Below are 18623 nucleotides of genomic sequence, written 5' to 3' on the forward strand. Positions count from 1 at the left end.
GTGTTATTAATCAGCCATCACGGAAGATATTTAATTATTAGAAGAAATTAGTAGAAAATAGTAATCAATTTTACTGTAGCTCAGAGTATCATGCATTTGGAGTATTATTATAAATATTTTTGTTTTTAATTACTATTTTAGTGTAAAATAATTTTTACAGTGAGATTTTTCATTTCTACATAATTTAAAAATTAATAGTCACGTTTATCGAGTTTTTGTAGCTTCATCCAATTAATTAAGTTTCTATTTAATTCCAGGTAATGATTTCTTAAATCAGGATATCGATTACGTGTTACGTAATTTTTGCATAACAGATGCATAACATATAGCTGAGTGTGCTGAAATTAAGTATGATTTGAAAACATTAATGAAACGTTAAAAAATATTGTTAAGTTATCCAGAATAAATAAAATGGCTAACTTTATAATACCGATGCATTTATTTGCGTATATTAGTGGCTATTTAAATAGATATCGACTACCTTTGCCTCTAATTATGTCACCACAGTAATTTAAAAGTACAGAACAGTGGCTCTCACAATAAAACTGTTGAATCCTAATCGTATTTAAAATAAAAAGAAATTTAATTTGCACCCTTTTCTTACTAATAAAACAATATTGCATAATCTATAAATGATTTAAATTATTAAGCTTTCTATGGAGTTATTTATTAAGTATTTATGCCCAATTTTTTCCCAAACTTAATTTATTCCTTAATTAGTTTTCGATATAATGCTTTATATTCATCAAAAATTTAATTAACGAAGAAAAATAATCTTCCTGCATTTGCCAGTTTAAAATAAAAATTTTCATAAAAGAATTCTAATAAAATCCTAGATATATTCTCCAAAATATATGCTAAAAATGTTCAATATTTCTTAGGAGATTGGAATTCTTAACAAATGCTTAATATAAAGACCAATTCATTGTTGATTAAATACCTCATTAAAGAATGAAAATAATCTCCTAAATTTTTCAATTTAAATGAAAAAGAAACATTTCAATTAAATTCTAATATTCTTTAAAGTGCGCTGAAATTTTTTAACATTTCTGAGCAAATTGAAGTTTCCTAATCTAAATAAAAAATTTCCATAGATTCCAATAAAATTCCAATATTTTTTAAAGTAATATGAAATGATACAGAAATGTATTTAAAATGGTACTCTCGTACCGTTTAAACCCGCACGCGCATAGTTTCAATATGGTGTTGCGTACTTCTACACGTGTCCTTGTGTACTCACGCTACTTTTTCATGCGAAAGATCGAGCATGTTAAAGTCCTCCAACAGTCAGTAACAGACAGAACAGCGACGCGGATGAAGAGCGATCCGTCGTAGCGAGATATTTCTGTCAGTTGCATCGGTGAACGACGTTGTGACGGTCCCGGTAAGTTCGCAATATGCTTTACGATACATCTTTCTATCCATCGATACGAATTATCGTTGAAACGGCTTAACAACCATGTAAACTATTGTTTACATCATCAACAATAGTTAGTCCTTCGATACAATCAAACACAGCGACTTAAATGATCAAAGAAATAGGATTACATGAAGTTTATGCGGTTGATAAGAACTATCGCTAATTTCACAACTCAATAAATATGGGTCACTATATTCATTGTTGTGCACTATGAGAGTCCTAGATGATACTATAATTGGTCTGTACTATATAATTTGTTTATTTTATAACTGATAAGTAAACAGTATTTAAATATGAACTTCTTTGATCTCTATATGTTTATATGCCTATATAGTCTGCTTCTTGCATTATCTTACAGGTTCTTAGATTTTATAATATTCTTTTTCTTCAGTAAGAATTTTTTTATTTTAAAAAGAATTTGAACTAAATGTGATACATGTCCAAGCATTTGTGATGCAAAACTATGTTTTGCTTTCAGTAGATAATATTAGGAAATAATACTTAACACACATTATAAAGATATGGTGCTTAAGGTAGATTAGGAGATTATACTTATATCTTTCTTAATTTGATCTTTTAGTTTGAACTTATAGAATGTATTTCAACTTTATTTTCTTCTTTGACTATTACATAGAATTATTTTCTGTTTAATATATATTACCTAATGCATCTGTGTGTATAAAATTAATAGAGTATTCCTTGCTTATATCAATAGAACAATAGTATGGAAGAAGTAGGTACATTACAATGGGAAGATTACCTAGTCATAGCAGCCACACTATGCATAAGTCTGGGCATAGGTATCTATTACCGGTTCAGTGGTGGACGACAAAAAACTATGGAGGTATATACATCATTCTTTTAAAATTGTGGCTTCTAAAACAATGTTAAATTAAAACAAAATTATTTTCTTAACAGGAATACTTCATTGCCAGCAGGTCAATGAGCATCACACCTGTGGCTGTCGCACTAGTGGTTTCCTTCATGTCTGCAATTACTTTATTAGGAGTTTCTGCAGAAAATTACACATATGGAACACAGTTTGTAGTAATTAATTTATCATACCTCATAGGAACTCCTCTTGTTTGTTATGGATTTTTACCAGTATTTTTTAAACTCCAAGCAACAAGCGCTTATGAGGTTTGTATGATAAATTTCATTTAAACAAAATAAAAATGATAAAAAATTATGTATATTTAAATTACATATTTATCTCTTTCTAGTACTTAGAAAAACGTTTTGGAATCAGAGCTAGAATGATGGCTAGTTTTGTGTACTGGCTGCAATTGCTTTTGTATTCTGGTGTTGTACTTTATGCTCCCGCTCTAGCATTAGAGGCAACAACAGGAATTTCTAAAACTGGCAGTATTATTATCCTTGGCTTAGTATGTGCCTTCTATTCAAGCATAGGGGGTATCAAAGCTGTTTTAATCACAGATGTGTTTCAAGGATTGCTGATGTTTGTTTCTGTCTTTATTATTATCATCATAGCTGCTAACGAGGCTGGAGGTATAGGCAGAATCTGGCAAATAGCGGAGGAAGGACATAGGATTGAATTTGACAGGTACAATGTGTGGCATAATGAAAAATGATATCTTAATTTTGATAAACTAATTATGAAATATCTTCCAAGTATTTCGATAGACCCCACAGTTCGACATACTTGGTGGTCGCTCACTATTGGTGGTTTATGCACGTTTCTATCACTGTATGGCGTAAATCAAGTTCAAGTACAGCGTTTGTTAACAGTGAGGTAAGTATCACAATGAGTAAGATATGAAATGTTATTAATTTTACATAATATTTTTAGAGATATAAAAGCAGCACAGAAAGCACTTTGGCTGGCATGGCCAATTTTGTCAATACTTTCAATGACTACGTGTTTCTCAGGATTAGCAATATATAGTAAATATTATAAATGTGATCCTTTGCTTCAAAAAAGGATATCATCTACAGATATGTTGATGCCTTTGTATGTCATGGACACCATGTCTGACAAACCTGGTTTACCTGGTCTTTTCATAGCAGGTAAAATTTATTGATATTTTTATTTTACCTCTTAATGCTTAAAAATGTGTTAATGCAGGTGAAGTAAATTCTTCAAACTAATATATTCTCATATCTTAGGTATTTTTAGTGCTGGTCTCAGCACTATTTCAGCAGCATTAAATTCTTTGGCAGCAGTAACACTAGAAGATTATTTAAAACCAGCATATAAAAAATGTTGTGGTAAGGAATTCTCTACGAGTATGTCGACAACCATGGCTAAGTTACTTGCCCTCATTTATGGAATTATTTCCATTGCCTTGGCGTTTCTGGCACAATTATTGGGAGGTGTTTTACAGGTATCCTTTTTTTACCAATTAAATCATAAGAATACTATAAAATATTGTCGGGATTTCATTTAAGAAAGTTTTACTTCTATTGATGTTATAGGCTGGCCTAACAATATTTGGGGTAGTGGGTGGTCCATTATTAGGCCTTTTCACTCTTGGAATGCTCACAGAAACAGCTTCTGAAACAGGGTCTGTAATAGGCGCTACTGTGTCTCTAGCATTTTTGTTTTGGGTTGCTTTTGGACAACCCAGGCCTATTCCAACAACACTACCAGTTACCAATAGTGGTTGTTCAAATGCAACCATTTTCATCCCTATGGAAAAAGTACCATTGTAAGCAATTACTAACCTTAATTAATCTTTTAAAAAGGAAATTTTATAATGAAATAATGTTTTATTTTAGGAAATCAGATGATTACCTCTATGTGTATCGGGTCTCTTATATGTGGTATGCTCCAATTGGATTTTTGATGACGTTCATAATTGGATTAGGCCTCAGTTACTGTTTGAACCGGATATATAAAGAACCGAAAGTTGGGCTGGATACCAACTTGTTCTTCCCTGTAATAGGAGAACGTATACGTCACAGGAATAGGGAGATTTCTAGTAGTAGTGAGAACGTGGTATCAAATAATGCTACTGAGCACAAGAAGTACATTTTCAATGTAAATTCGGCTAATGATGTGGTGGAAACTTCTGATAATACCAATACCACCAAACTTTAATGCATACTTGGTTAATCGCTTGCTTTCTTCAAGTGGCATTTTCGATTCTAGGCATTCCATACTTTGTTTTGTAAGCCTAAGTATTGTACGGGACTTGAAACCACTTAAGTTGGTCCCTTAAAAGAAAAAAGATGACATATGCTAAGAATGAATAGGAAAATTAAATTATTATCCATATTTATAATACTAAATTTAATTTTACCGTAGTTTGGCTGTACTGCTTTGGGAGAAATAAAAAGCGGGATTCATATATTTATTGATAAATTGTTGGAGGTAATTTTAGAATGAGTCAGCTGGGCTAGAAAATTGCCCATTTGGACATGTCAGTTCAAAACACCAATATTATATTATAAAAAGGTATTTGTCGGTGCTTTTAGCCCATAATAATTACTTATTTGTTTGTAATTATTTAGATAATAGTATTTCACTATCAAGCGAATGTCTTCCATCTTGTTCCTAAACTGCCATTTTGTAATTTGTCTATAAGATGTTTTACAGAAATGCACAAGTTACTTATTTTGTTTCACATATCAATGACAAAGACACGATGGCATGCGAATTTTTATGGTACCAAAAGAAATGTCTTTTATTCCAAAGAATTTGCGCACATCTGCTCAATACAGATACTTAATGTATTCACTCTTAAGTATCACAAATATTGTACAAATTACTTTATGGAATTATATTTTTCGTAGATGCACCAGAAAAACAGGTCTAATCTTTTTTACAATTGGACGATAATTAATTAAATAATGATTCTTTTTATTTTAGAATTGAGAAACATGCACTACAAAATTGTATGTAAGTAATAATACTCTCTTACCAAAAGAGGCTATATTTTAATTCTGAATATAAAAAGATATATTTTTATATACAATAGTTCAATACAGAGTATTCTATGGATAACTCATGATGTTTTCCAAAACAGATATCCGTAGAGTGTAAATTTTATATTTATAATAGGTTTGTTATTTAGTGTGATGATATATGCAACACTTCCGTCATTTTTTTCGGCTAGTCTGTCAGTCAGTAGAATGTAGCAATATATTTATCCAAGCTTCGCTGTACTATGTAACAGGGGTCAATAAAACAATGTATGTGTGAAAGGAAACGATGCTATGAGTAGCAGCAATTATTTTCAGTTTCTCCTCTTGTTTATCCAATGAAGAATCAAGTAATTACAATTAACAGTAAGACAATCGAGCAGCAGGAATGAGTATTTATTGTTAGAAATGATGGACTAGCTTAGAACTGAAATTTGTAGCTTTTAATTCCCTCTTTAATACATTATATCTCTTTCAATAAAGCAAATCAGAAGACTTCTTATGAATTATTCCAGGGAATAACATAACATAACTTCTTTAACATACTTTGCATTAACTTATATTACAACTAACTTCCAGCAAATGAAATTTAATTATATTTGAAATTTGTCAGACTCTTTAATGGAAAAATTTGTTTGAAATTAATTACAAGTTTAATTTTTTGTAGGAATTAGTGTTATGAAATTTTAAAAGAAAAATAAAAGGGGACAACGTGTATTTCAAAAGAAGTTCTCGCAGAAGAAAGAGAACGATCTAAGGTGCATCTGGAGAGAAGCAAGTCCCAGATCAAACTACTAGTGGCCAGTTGAAACCAGTTTCAATTTATCCGTGGCTCGCGCTTCGATTACTGGGCTCTTTTTAATTATTTTTCTAGCGAAACTGTGACCGCCATTTTCCACGTCCACTACTTCTTTAACAGCCAATTAATCCATCAGGAAATCTAACTGACATTCTTTTTAAACGAGGTGTCGAATGCTATACTTATCCATGTCCTCTGAAAGACTCAGTCTTCCTCGACTTAGTTAATTCTCTTTCGAATACGATTATCCAGCATGAAATTGCCGTTAGATGTAAATACATATATAAAATTTACCATTTTAAGTCTTCTATTATACTGTATATCTTATTTGACAAGTAAGTATGAGATTCTTGGATATGCAAATTAGAATTACTAAAAAATTAATAAATGAATGTTTTATGTTTATTATAAATATTTAGATTTGTGTTATACTAATCAATTTTCTGGTCTTAACTTATAATAAATACAAAATAATACTGCATTCTCTTTTCTTGACAACTTATTACAATAAATAATTTACTTTATTGTACAAAAATCACTTTATCTGCTATATTGAATATTTCAGTATAGGATTTTTGAATGTATAAATTCAAATATGTATCTTATTAAATATCTTATATTTGTCTTTTGATCATTCCTCTTGGTTTTAATGAATAAACAAATTATTGTGAAAAGAAGCTATTGTAACATTACAGTGATTTAAATAATGATTTATTTCATTCGATTAAATAAAATTTTTATGAATCTGATAGTATAATGTACAGATGTATTTATATTTACTTATTCTCATACTTACTTCTGTTTATCTTTCTAAGGTTCTCTTTCTCCCTGTTCCTCTCTCTTTCCCCTGAAACTCTATACACAGGATCATCCTCCTGTTTACCTTCGAAGTCAACGGTCTCTTTATCTTGATCGTGTGGCATTATGCGAGCAAAACTAAGGAACAGAAAGAAAAACAGAAAACGTGTAGAATTATCGATTATTTTGACAGCCGAAGTATTTTATTAAATTAGACTAAACCAAAAGTATAGATTATAGACGATGTCAAATGAATAGTGTATTTAAAATACATGTGTGTGTGTGTGTGTGTGTATGAGCGTATTTATGCGTTTCTCTCGAGCTCGTAGAGTGTATGAAAAATTCAAATTTCTCAGCTTTCACAAATTTAAAGTACTGTTTTAATTGTTTGTGAATTGAAAATTTGTTTGACGAAAGAGTAAGTACTAATTTTATTTTGATTCTTTTAAAAGGAAACTACTAATTAACCTAAGGAATTAGAATATAGCTTCATTTATATAAAATTTCAATATCTTCTTTAGTAGAATACTAATTTTAGATTTAAAACCTTTTTAATGTTTATATTTATACAATCTAATAAATTAATTATTAAATGGGAAAAAGTTTCAATATCTTTAAATATCTTCTTCAGTACATCTCTTCAATATTTCTTCAAAAGAAGATTAATTTTACATTTTACTTTAACATTTATATTTTGTATAGTTTATATATTTATATATTTATTGCCATCAATTGTTAAATCATTTGGAAGTATTCTTTGAAGAAGAAATTTACTAGATATCTCTAAATGTGTAATTACTAGTTAGTAATGTTATTTATTTCGGTGTGTTCATTCATCAATTAGCGGTGTAACTTGTTTAACCCAACATGAATCATGCGTTCCTAGTAGAATTACTATAATCATTAGAGGAAGAGAATTTCATTGTATCACGTTGTGTCATATATAATCTGGAGCATTTCTTGCCTCTCCCCACCATCTTCTTTTGTGTTTTCATACGCATAGTGCAGGCGTAATCACCTCGCCATAGTGAATTAACTTATGTTTCAATTATCAAAATGTAAGCTAAAAAAATTTTAGAAGACAATCACATTTAGAAAACCGATAAAATGACAGATTCATTCAGAAAAACTCATGAGTTCTCCGTTGCTAGAATGAATAACAGATAATCTCCTATATTTAGTCATGAACACATTGTACATTTTTCCTAAAATTATCTTCAACTATCTTCACTGATGAAGACTGTCAAGTTCTTCATTCCTACTTTTATCAAATCTTTTTGCATAATCTTTTAACTTCAAATTTTTTAATTTTTCTTTCTTCTTCGTTATTAATTCCAATTGTTAATTACACTTAACTCTTCTAATTCTTCTGCCTCCTAAATTATGAAATATTCCTTCCTTTCTCATTGTTAATTTTTTCAGAGTCTGCTTGCTACTTATAACAAAAATGATATAAATGAAAGTGTCAGAGATGTAGAACTTAGAGGAATATTGTTGATTTACAACCCTCTAAATGGTAACCGGTTGAATCCCGTTCCAACTGACTGCAAACATGGTTTTCATGTATACTCTGGTTGGTGTCGATTTTTCATGTTCCAATCTTCAGCATACAGAGCGGGTAGTGGTAGTTTATCAGCTCTCTTTATCGAGGAAACCATTGCAATCGCGAGTTTGCTCCTGCAACTGTTCATGGTATCTCTTGACATTCTTCATAAAGTATGTTTTCGAGTACGAGTTACTTCATGGAAGCTGTGGAGGATAAGGACATGGAAATGGTAAGTTTATTAAAGAAAATGAGCGAAGAATCGGAGAAAATAGTAACTTGTTACACAAAATTATAATTTAGAGCATTTTTCCCTTCTTTAAATATGACATTTTCCATTTTAGTCTCTTTTGGTGTTTTACAAAAGTGGAATAATTACTTAGAAGTGTCTGCAATTGTACTTTTCAGCTGTTTTAGTATTCTGGTAATAGAATTCGTCATAATTTCTGCTTCTACATTTCTTTTTAAATTTCCCTATTAAAATATTAAAATTATATAATGAGGTATTAAAATATTAAAATATTCCTAAACTTGAATTCTTTTCTTTTTCAGCATTTTGCATTAGTATTTCCTATAATATCTTCTTGAATTTTTGCTTTGTAACTATATTAGAATTTGTTTTTCTTCTTAATACTTTACATTAGTATTTTTCATAATTTCTCCTTTCCTCATTTCTTCTTGAATTTGTCCTGCAATTATAGCAGAATATTCTTCAGTTAGACTTTCCTTTTCTTCAATATCTTTGCATTATAATGTTGAAAAAAGGAAAAGAAGAAGAAAAAGAAAACGAAAAATAAAGAAGATTTAGAATATTCTTCTGCTCAACTCTTCTTCATTTTTGGAAGCATTGGATTAAATTTCTACGTAATACATGATTTCTTCGTTTCTCCTACCATTACATTTCTTTCTTTTGAGTTTTGTGATTGTATAGTAAGAGCTTTGTATACTTGATGGACATATTGTAGTATTTGCTGTAATTATAAATAGATAGCTAACACCATTTGCGGCAAATATCTTATTATCAAATTGCGTCAAACCATGACGACTATCGATTGCCATTAACATAATTTTTCCCGTGTCTACGATGCATAACAGCTGTTTAGCATTTGAATTGGCAAATTCATCAATAAACAGAGAAACCGTGTGTAATTTTATCATGTTTATCTCCAATCTGGAGCAACAGTTCTACGAAATTATAAGGAAAATAAAAGAAAGATTCGGTAGCAATTGGATCGTCGATAACAAAAATTAAAAGAAGATTTTATCAGCGTTAAGCGTCCGTTTATTCTAAGTTAAGTCTATTATTCTATGTCAAACTTTACTAATTAAAAGTAATTTCTAAGTTATGACGTTGACTGTCTTCGCTTAATTATGAATAATAAGTCTGTCATTGAGAATTTAGGAAGATCACGGTGTCTTCCACATAAACATGGATCAATTAAATTAATCTTCAAAATTATATAAGATACATTCTGCTTTAAAGAAGATATAATAACATTAAATACAAGTTTTCATTTCTTCTTTCGATGTTTTCCTTTCTACTAAAATTTTTCCTTAAATTCTCTACTTTCTCTTCTTTTCTAAATTTTTTTCTTTTAAAAGTCTCTTCTTTCTTTCTTCTTTGTTTCTTGTGCCACGTTTTGCTTGGTATAATGATATAACGATATAAAATTCTTACTAGGATAATTTGATTAAAGCACGAGAATCAATGGGATGTCAATAGAGTGTCACGGAGAAGAGTTTTCAAAAAAAAGTTAAAAAGTTTGAAAAATTGGAAACGCCACCTAACCAACAATTTTTCTAATTTCTCTAAGAACAAAAATCTACCTATTCAATATTCCATCCTCAAAGTATCAAATTAATATTTCCAAAATTTAGAAGACATAATCTACATTCTACATCTTACCATTCTCATTTAATTAACAATTTTATATTACACCCTCGCCCCACTTCGCCTCATAGCTTAGAGTATCATGTCTTTACCCTAAACACACGTAGGCCACTTAATAACAGCGTAATTATCCTGGTCATAAGTATCGTTTTCATAAGTCCGCAGAATGGAAGAAACTTGCAGTCCTGGAAGGGGCTGGTTCATATAAATGGACACATGTGACAATTAAAACGACAGTCTGAAATCGTTCTCCGCTTAATCCGCCGGCTCCGTTCCAAACAAGACGCGTGAAACTGAGAGTCCCAATTAATTAGTCAGCTAAAGTTTCTCGTCACGACTTCTTCAATTCCATCTGGGATAATTCTGAAGAGCTAGTTTGATCCGTTGCTCGCTAAAAAATCCGAGCATATATGCGTTACGTCAGGAAGGCTAGCAGCAAGATTATACAGCTGCAATTTCGTACCTTTCTACCAACTACACGACATCACTAGCGCCTTAGACCATCATTTTCATATTTTTCTTTGTATATCTTCTTCTCTTCTTTTTCTTATTCTTCCATCTTGGGAAGGTGGACTACGTTTGGGTTATCTAGAAGTTGTTAACAGGTAAGATATTGTTTTGCAAATCTTTCTTGATATTTTGAGTGGTTTTTTTAAAGGTGTCTATAAGTTTTAATAGAATAAAAAAGTAAAATTTTTAATTCTGAAGATATTTTTGTTGTTTGTGTACTGAGTAGTTTTTTTAAAGTATCTGTTGGTTTTTGTATAGGTAAGGGTAAGCTTTTAAAGTAAAATGGTAAGATTTTTAATTTTGAAAATTTTTCTAATTTCTTCAATGGTTTTGGTAAAATTTTAATTTGATGCCCCTACTAAAGTGAAGAAGTAAAATTTAATTTTGAAAATGTTCTTTATTATATCCTAAATGATTGTTTAATGTTTGTTGTCTTCAGTAAGATTGGAGGCATAGTTTTTCTTGAAGAAGTTAAACGTTTCGGGTAAAATGCTTTGAAAGTTATTGAGCATAAGATTTTAAGGTATCAATAGTTTGAAAATGTTGTTACTCTTGAAAATTTCTTGGCAAAATATTTCAAAATGTATAGAAACAAAAATTTACAGAATTTGGAGAATTTGTATAAATTTTCAGAAATTAAGATACCTAAAAAATTATAAAATTTATAAAAAAATTCACAAAGATCAGAAAATCTATAAAAAATCATAGGAAGAGAAAACAAGTATCACAAAATTCATAAAAGTAATAAAACGATTAATTTATGGAAAAGTTGCACATTCTACAGTAATAAGTTGTTAAAATTGAGTTGAAATACAAGGCAGATGTCATGAAAAGAATAAATAACGTGGTATTACCTCCTTCATTCATTTAGCTATCCTATAAGAGGCGATAATATTTACGGATATCTGGTTCCCTTTGCGATTATCAAAGGAAGGTCCTGTATTTCCGCTTGTGAGCTTTTAAATGGATTACAATACAAATCATAAAAATTTACTAGTGATAGCGTCATGTTTTACAATTTTTGAAATCCAGATTCCACACTTAAACCTCCTCTTTCACAAAAGTACTCCAAAAATGAAATCTACATACAAAAAAGTTCTCATTTTTCATTTTTCACTTTATATAATATCTAATATTTCAAAAATAAGTTTGATTTTTATGGGTCTTTTATTGAAGAAAATATTTAGGTTTGGGATTCAGATTCTAAAATTTACATAAAATAATTTCAGATATTAGCATAAAATGAAAAATGGGTAATGAAGGATAAAATAGAAATTTGTAGAGGAATAAATTTATAGAAAGTCACCAAAAACCAGGGAATCTATAGAAAATAAGAATTAGAAATATAAAATAAAATATAGAAATAGAAAATTTGTGGGAATTTATAGCAGAACAAACGTACAAAAATTAAGAAATTTATGGACACATTCATCCAATTAAAAAATGAAGAGATATTTATAAATTGCATAAGACAAAATATAGCAACTGAATACTTCATAAACTAAAGAAGAAAGCATAAAAATATCCAAAATTCAATAAAAAGAAAGAAAGAAGAGATATGCAAAATTGATTTGAAAGTGTTCTTATATTGAGTTGAAATGCAATGGAAGATTTTCATGTGCATAAAATTGTTTACATATGAATATGATAGAAGATGTGACTATGATTCCTTGTTTAATTACATGTTCCTCCTGAGTTTGAACAAATTGGACCCATTTGTTTTTGACTTAAATTTGTTTTTGACTTTTGATTTGTTTTGGCTAGGGTCAACCAGATTCCTTAATGATGATCGAACGCCGGTGTTAATAGTCACAACTACGGTGCAAATCCTTCTAAACAATTACACTATTGGTGAGACATGATATACGTTCAATAATCGTTCCATTCCAACCAAAGCACACATACAACACACACTTTGCTTATGTAAGAAAGAATCAAGTTGACTAAACGATTACTAAGCCCATTTGGTCTGTGTATTCATACTGGATCGATCGACACGAGCAATTGTTAGTTAAGTATTTAGGTTTCAATGCAGCCGATAAACACAGATCTGTAACAAATGAAACAAGAAAATGTAATTTGTTTTGAGATACATGCTTTTATATATGGAGGAAGAGATGGAATTTTGAGGAATTCCTTTGAGAATTATTTTCTTCTTTGAAAGATTAATTTTTGTAAGTCTTGGAAATTTCTTCGAAAATTATTTTGTTCTTTGACAGATTGATCTGTAAAATAATATTTTATGGCAATATTTTTTAATAATATACTGATACCGAGATTTTGAGATATTTCAGAATTTTGGGAAGACAAAGATTCAAGGGGAAGAAATTTTGGGGAATTTCATAGAAAATCATTCTGTTCTTAGGAAGATTAGATTGAAGAAGATATAATTATATAATATAACTATCTCAAAATAATATTTTGTGAAAATTTTCTACCAATGTTTTGATACCAATCTTCAATAACAAATTTTAAAAATGAAAATCGAAATTGAAAATTAAAAAGAAATTGATTATGGACTGATTGAAAGGAAAAATCAGTTGTTATGTTTTTTACATATTTAATAATTTACGTGATACCGCAGATATGTAAAATGATATGGAAACCGATCATATAATGGAAATCAATCTGGGTAGCGCAGAAGTATCGGTTAGCTACGTTTTCCACGTGATTGTAGATCTATAGAAAACACACGATCAAGTGTCAATAAATCAAGCTCAAGGACGGAAAATGCCGAGTACAATTGACATTTGCTTCAATTAGTCTTACTTATATTTCCTGTGTCTTCATAGTCGATATTTATTATATTTTTAGTAAATTTGAATTTAAAAAATTTTTTACAACTCGTTTAATTTAAAAATTTACTTATCAGAGTAAAATTTTCTACTTATCAGAGATTCAAAATTTGTGGAAATTTATAGAGAAAGAAATATACAGTAATTAAAAAATCTATGAGCACGTTTCTTCACTTAAAAAATATAGAAAATAGTATAAAAGTTTAATACTCTCAAAAGTTAAAAATATTCAAAATGAAAAGAAGAAACTATATCAAAATAACATCCTAACTTCCGATTTATTTCAAAAGAAGAAAAACAGCTACAACTCACATTTATGAGAAAATTCTCTTTTTGTATTCAAGCTCCTGAAAAATGAGGTCGCGTGTTTTGGTACTATTCTTCTGTCTGGCGATTTCTTCAGCAGAACAGCGGCCATCCGCAGAGACAAAAGAAGAATGCATAGAAAACCATCCTGTCCTTCTCTACTATTTTTCATGGGCCGACTATATGGTGTTGGCTGCTATGTTGGTAATCTCATGCCTAATAGGTACTTTCTATGGTTTCTTCGCTAAGAAGCAGGAAACTAGCCAGGACTTCCTGCTTGGTGGCTCAAGCATGGGAACGTTGCCTATGGCGATGTCACTGGCTGCTAGTTTTATTACGGCTATTGAACTTCTGGGAAATCCTGCCGAAATGTATGAACAGGTATATTTTTTTAAAAGGGTATGATTCTATACAGTAGATTTAGATTTATTTTGGAAAATAAATTTTTTAATTAATTTTATGAATATAATTTAGAGATCCATGGATTTCTAATTATACAGATCTTCTTACTTTTTGGTGATTAAACATTTATATCCAATATACTGACTCATCAAATTCTAACTGCACTACAGTTATTATGATAAAACGTTTGTTTGAAAAATTACAGGGTACTCAATTCTGGATGACATGTCTGTCTTTTATTTTGGTTGTACCCATTACCTCCTGCCTATACCTGCCGGTTTACATGAAACTAAGATTAACCTCGAGCTATGAGTATCTTAATCTTCGTTTCAACCGGCATTGCAGACTACTTGCCGGAGGTCTTTACATGCTGCAGATGATCTTCTATACATCTGTAGCTGTATATGCGCCAGCGTTAGCTTTAAGTCACGGTGAGCTTCAATGAAACGTGATACGACTCGACTAATCCGCGCCCTCTCGTAATTAATGTGCCTTCTCTTCTTACAGTCACGGGCCTCAATACTTACATAGCCGTCACTCTAGTCTACGTAGTCTGTATCTTCTACGCCTCACAGGTATCTGTCCTTCACTTTGATTAATTCGAAGATATATTTTTCAAGTCCCTTTGTTTTCTTTTTTTAGTTTCTTCTTTCTTTTCTTCCCATTTCTCTTCTTTCAAATCTTCTACCCTTTTTTCTAAGCGTTTTTTTTCATTTTCTTCTTTCATTTTTATTTTTATTTTATTTTATTATTCTTATTATATCCATTCTAGGGTGGAATGAAGGCCGTCATAATGACGGACACCTTCCAAGCAGCGGTGCTCCTCGGCTCCCTCTTCCTAATCGTTGGATGTGGTCTTTCTTGGGAAGGAGGACCTTCCTTAGTATGGCAAGTCAACGAACAATCTGGAAGAATGGAATTCTTTAACATGGACCCCAGTCCAACTGTCCGACATAGCTTCTGGAGCGTGGTAATTGGTGGGACCATTTACTGGACCAGCATGTTCTGTAGCAATCAAGCTTCCGTCCAAAAGTACCTTAGCGTCGAAAACATTGGTCAAGTTAGAACGTAAATATATTCAAAAATTTATTAAATAAATAAGAAATTTACATATCTTCAGTTTCATATTGTTTTAATTTACCATTCTATTCCAGAGCCTTATGGGTATCAGCTTTTGGTATGATTATAATATATACCGTAAACTTCTTGACTGGTATGGTGCTCTATAGCACTTACAAAGACTGTGATCCTCTACTAGCTGGCTATATAAGTGGCCAGGATCAATTGTTGCCACTATACGTCATGAATTTCATGGGTAGTCTCAAGGGAGTGCCTGGTTTTTTTGTTGCTGGGATCTTCGCTGCCTCATTGGGGTATGTTGAATAACTTTTTCTGTATGTTGCATATCCTTTTTCTAATTAATAAGATAGCTGGGTTAATATTTAAAGAAGAAAAATAGATAAAATTTGTAACGATTCCAAAATGAAGAAAATATATCTTGGAAAATGTTTTAGAACTGTGGCAAGTGCTCTGAATTCCCTGGCGGCCATAACTTGTGAAGACATTCTCCAAGGGGTACTCAAGATGGAAATGCCAGCCAGGAAGGGTGCAATTTATGCTAGGTGGATTAGTATCTTTTTTGGAGCGCTTAGTTTCACTTTGGTTTTTGTCGTAGAACGACTTGGCAGCGTTCTTCAGGTATCAATTTCTTCATATACCATACTTTTTCTTCAAAATCTCTATAAAGTAATTGCTCTATCAAATTTAATCCATAACAATAATTTTCCCATGAGTTTGTGCTAAATTTCTAACATAATATATTTAGTGCGAACTTACTTTTTTGACATGATGATGGATGAAAATTAATTTTGCAGGTCGCACTTTCGTTCAATGGCATGGTCGGGGGTATTACCCTGGGATTATTTTCTTTGGGAATGTTTATTCCATGGGCAAATGCCAAAGGAGCAATTGTTGGTGCCATCACCAGTATGGTAATTGTCCTTTGGATTGGCCTGGGAGCTCAAATTGCTTTACTAAATGGTCAAATTCACCTAGACAACAAGCCAGTGTCAGTCGATGCTTGCCCATGCATTAACATTACAGACATAAACCTAAAACAATCAAATGACTACAATGATGAAGTTTACTCCATATATAAGGTACTTATTTTATTATTTTCCTATAATTCTATTTATTTGTTTCTCTTAGTAGCTTCTGACCTTTATATTTCCACTAGAAGAACAAAGACCTTAATGATAATTAATTATTTAGTCTTTAAAACTTTAATTTTCGTTCCGTTTATTTTTAGATCAGTTATCTATGGTACAGTGGAATAGGTTGCATCCTGACAATGTTGGTAGGCGTGATTGTGAGCTGTTTTACAGGTTTTCAGAACTCAGCAGACCTCGACCAGAACCTCCTGAGTCCACCCATTGCTTCTTTGTTGTGTATGAAAACAAAACCATGTGCCAATAATGTCCATGGTATCACAAACTTTGGTCTGGAGTTGGACGATGAAAAATCTCAGGTGGAAAATACTAAAAGTCCAAAGATATGAAGAATAATACCTATTAGTACATTTAGGGAAGATTTTAGGAACTGAAACTTCCTCTTGAGATTATAGGATTATGAGAGCAATCAGATTATTTTAGAGAGTTATGGGAATATTCCAAAGAATTTGTCCAAAAGGCAGCAGTTCCTAATTGCAACAGTATATTCTCTATTTTTATTTCTTTAAGGTTGTTTTCTATAGTCAGTTAGGGAAGATCTGCGCTGACTGCACTAGAAAAGTCTACGTGTTAGTTTTTAACAAAAGAAACTTGCTAAATAGCAAAATGATAAGTGCAGAAATGATTAGAACACTTTTGAGAATTAATTTTGTTGTCTCTTGCTAAGGTTTCATAATTCATTATAAGTTTGCAAAGTACAATCATAGATTGCTTCATTCTGATTATGGTGCTTACATAAGGCTCGAAGAGAAGAAGAACAACTAAAATATTGACTATTAAGAAGTACTTCTACCTTGACAACTGAAGAATAGATGAGAAGATTCTGAATTACAAACTTAAAGTTTTGAAACCTAAACAGGACAGAGTGAAGCATTACAAACAGACAAGCCAAAGTAACAAAACTCTTTCAAAGAGATTCAATTAAGAATACTTTTTAGAGTATGAAGTATCTTACTTTTTATACTTTTAGTGTATCATGAAGAAGATAGTATTTAAAAAATATTGATGAAGAAAAAAAATCTTAGTAGCTTAGAGAAGGACCATGGATACTTACATACTTAAGGATACTCAGAGAAGACTCCTTGCCAGGAGACGACTCGGGATTGTGTAGAATAGCGTATTTATGGCAGTAATTATTGATATAGTACTTACTTTAAATTGTGAATTTCAACCATTCCTGAGCAAGAAACCTCCTCGCGGGCGGTTGCAATAATTAAAAATTAATCACTAGGAAATTCTATCTGTAAGTTTTTATCATGTTTAAAGAAATACATTATTCTATTATTTTTATTTTTATATTCATACTTTTAATGTAAGTGGAGGCAACTGTTATTTTACATTTGAAGAATCTTCTTCGTTTTAATATGAAAAGATTATTTACTTTTTAAAAGTAAAATTTTCCAGTTGATGTTTTATCAGTATGTTAAAGGTTTAACGAGTGTAATTTTTTCTTTTCTTTCGTAAAGAAAAGAATTTTTATACTTTTCTTCATCTCTTCAAGCACCAATCCCGCCCTGAGAAGCTTCTACCGCGTGAAACGTCAACGATTCGTTTAGGAATCTTCTTTTTGACGCCTTGTTAACTCTGGAATGGTTTTTCTCCTCTTCTTTTTTATTCTTCGCTTTTTCTTCTCTTCTTTTTTTATATTGTGGAGATGAAAAATCATTCTTTCACTTGACTGCGGATCTGTACTTCGTTTCTTCCGAGTATTTAAGTAGCTGAGAATATACGTGAATATATTTTAAGTAAGTTTCTTCATTATTAGATAAAGTATTTGAATATGAATATTTGTGTATATAAGAAGAGAAATGTATTGGGTAGCTTTGTTACACTTGTCAGTCTTCATTTCTTAATTTCTATTCCTTTCCTGTGTAATATTCCTCTATTATTATACGTAATCATATATTAATTTAAATATGCGAGTTTTTGGGTGTGAATCTTTATGTATTAATTTAATAGAACTTTTTCTTAGCTCTCCTTTCATTGTCTTAAAAAGAAATCTAATTTTAAATAAGAAAAGATGTAATAAAAAGTGAGTGACAAAAA

The 18623-nt window shown here is 30.8% G+C and overlaps 2 protein-coding genes, 1 long non-coding RNA gene and 1 pseudogene across 6 annotated transcripts in view; 3 read left to right on the top strand and 1 right to left on the bottom strand.

The window, feature by feature from the left end:
- Positions 1 to 11: 11 nt before the first annotated feature.
- Positions 12 to 653, top strand: LOC126874568 (uncharacterized). The gene is made up of 2 exons (XR_007692861.1): positions 12 to 159; positions 258 to 653. It is a non-coding gene; the product is annotated as an uncharacterized LOC126874568 (long non-coding RNA).
- Positions 654 to 1171: 518 nt separating this feature from the next.
- LOC126874494 (putative sodium-dependent multivitamin transporter) lies at positions 1172 to 5592 on the top strand (annotated as a pseudogene).
- A 955-nt stretch (positions 5593 to 6547) lies between these two features.
- Positions 6548 to 18623, bottom strand: part of LOC126874508 (PDF receptor) — an 83261-nt gene continuing 71185 nt past the window's right edge. Inside the window, exon 13 of the mRNA XM_050636691.1 lies at positions 6548 to 7040. Within this exon, the coding sequence (XP_050492648.1) occupies positions 7027 to 7040 (14 nt within the window). The 3' untranslated portion in view covers positions 6548 to 7026. The remainder of the gene's footprint in view (positions 7041 to 18623) is intronic.
- LOC126874501 (sodium-coupled monocarboxylate transporter 1-like) lies at positions 8515 to 18408 on the top strand. Of its 4 annotated transcripts, XR_007692826.1 has the most exons (10): positions 10585 to 10941; positions 13986 to 14328; positions 14555 to 14780; positions 14857 to 14924; positions 15122 to 15417; positions 15504 to 15722; positions 15864 to 16047; positions 16224 to 16508; positions 16658 to 17470; positions 17548 to 18408. XR_007692826.1 is itself a non-coding variant. In XM_050636669.1 (9 exons), exons 2-9 carry the CDS (start codon positions 13996 to 13998, stop codon positions 16904 to 16906), a joined length of 1860 nt encoding a protein of 619 aa, XP_050492626.1. In that variant the 5' UTR covers positions 8515 to 8677; positions 13986 to 13995; the 3' UTR covers positions 16907 to 18408. The 4 variants fall into 4 exon arrangements, 3 of the variants coding, with proteins under 3 accessions (XP_050492626.1, XP_050492624.1, XP_050492625.1); XM_050636669.1 differs by lacking the exon at positions 10585 to 10941 and adding an exon at positions 8515 to 8677 and having other exon boundaries at positions 16658 to 18408; XM_050636667.1 differs by having other exon boundaries at positions 16658 to 18408.

This window comes from Bombus huntii, chromosome 16 (assembly GCF_024542735.1).
Source record: "Bombus huntii isolate Logan2020A chromosome 16, iyBomHunt1.1, whole genome shotgun sequence".
Lineage (NCBI taxonomy): Eukaryota > Metazoa > Arthropoda > Insecta > Hymenoptera > Apidae > Bombus > Bombus huntii.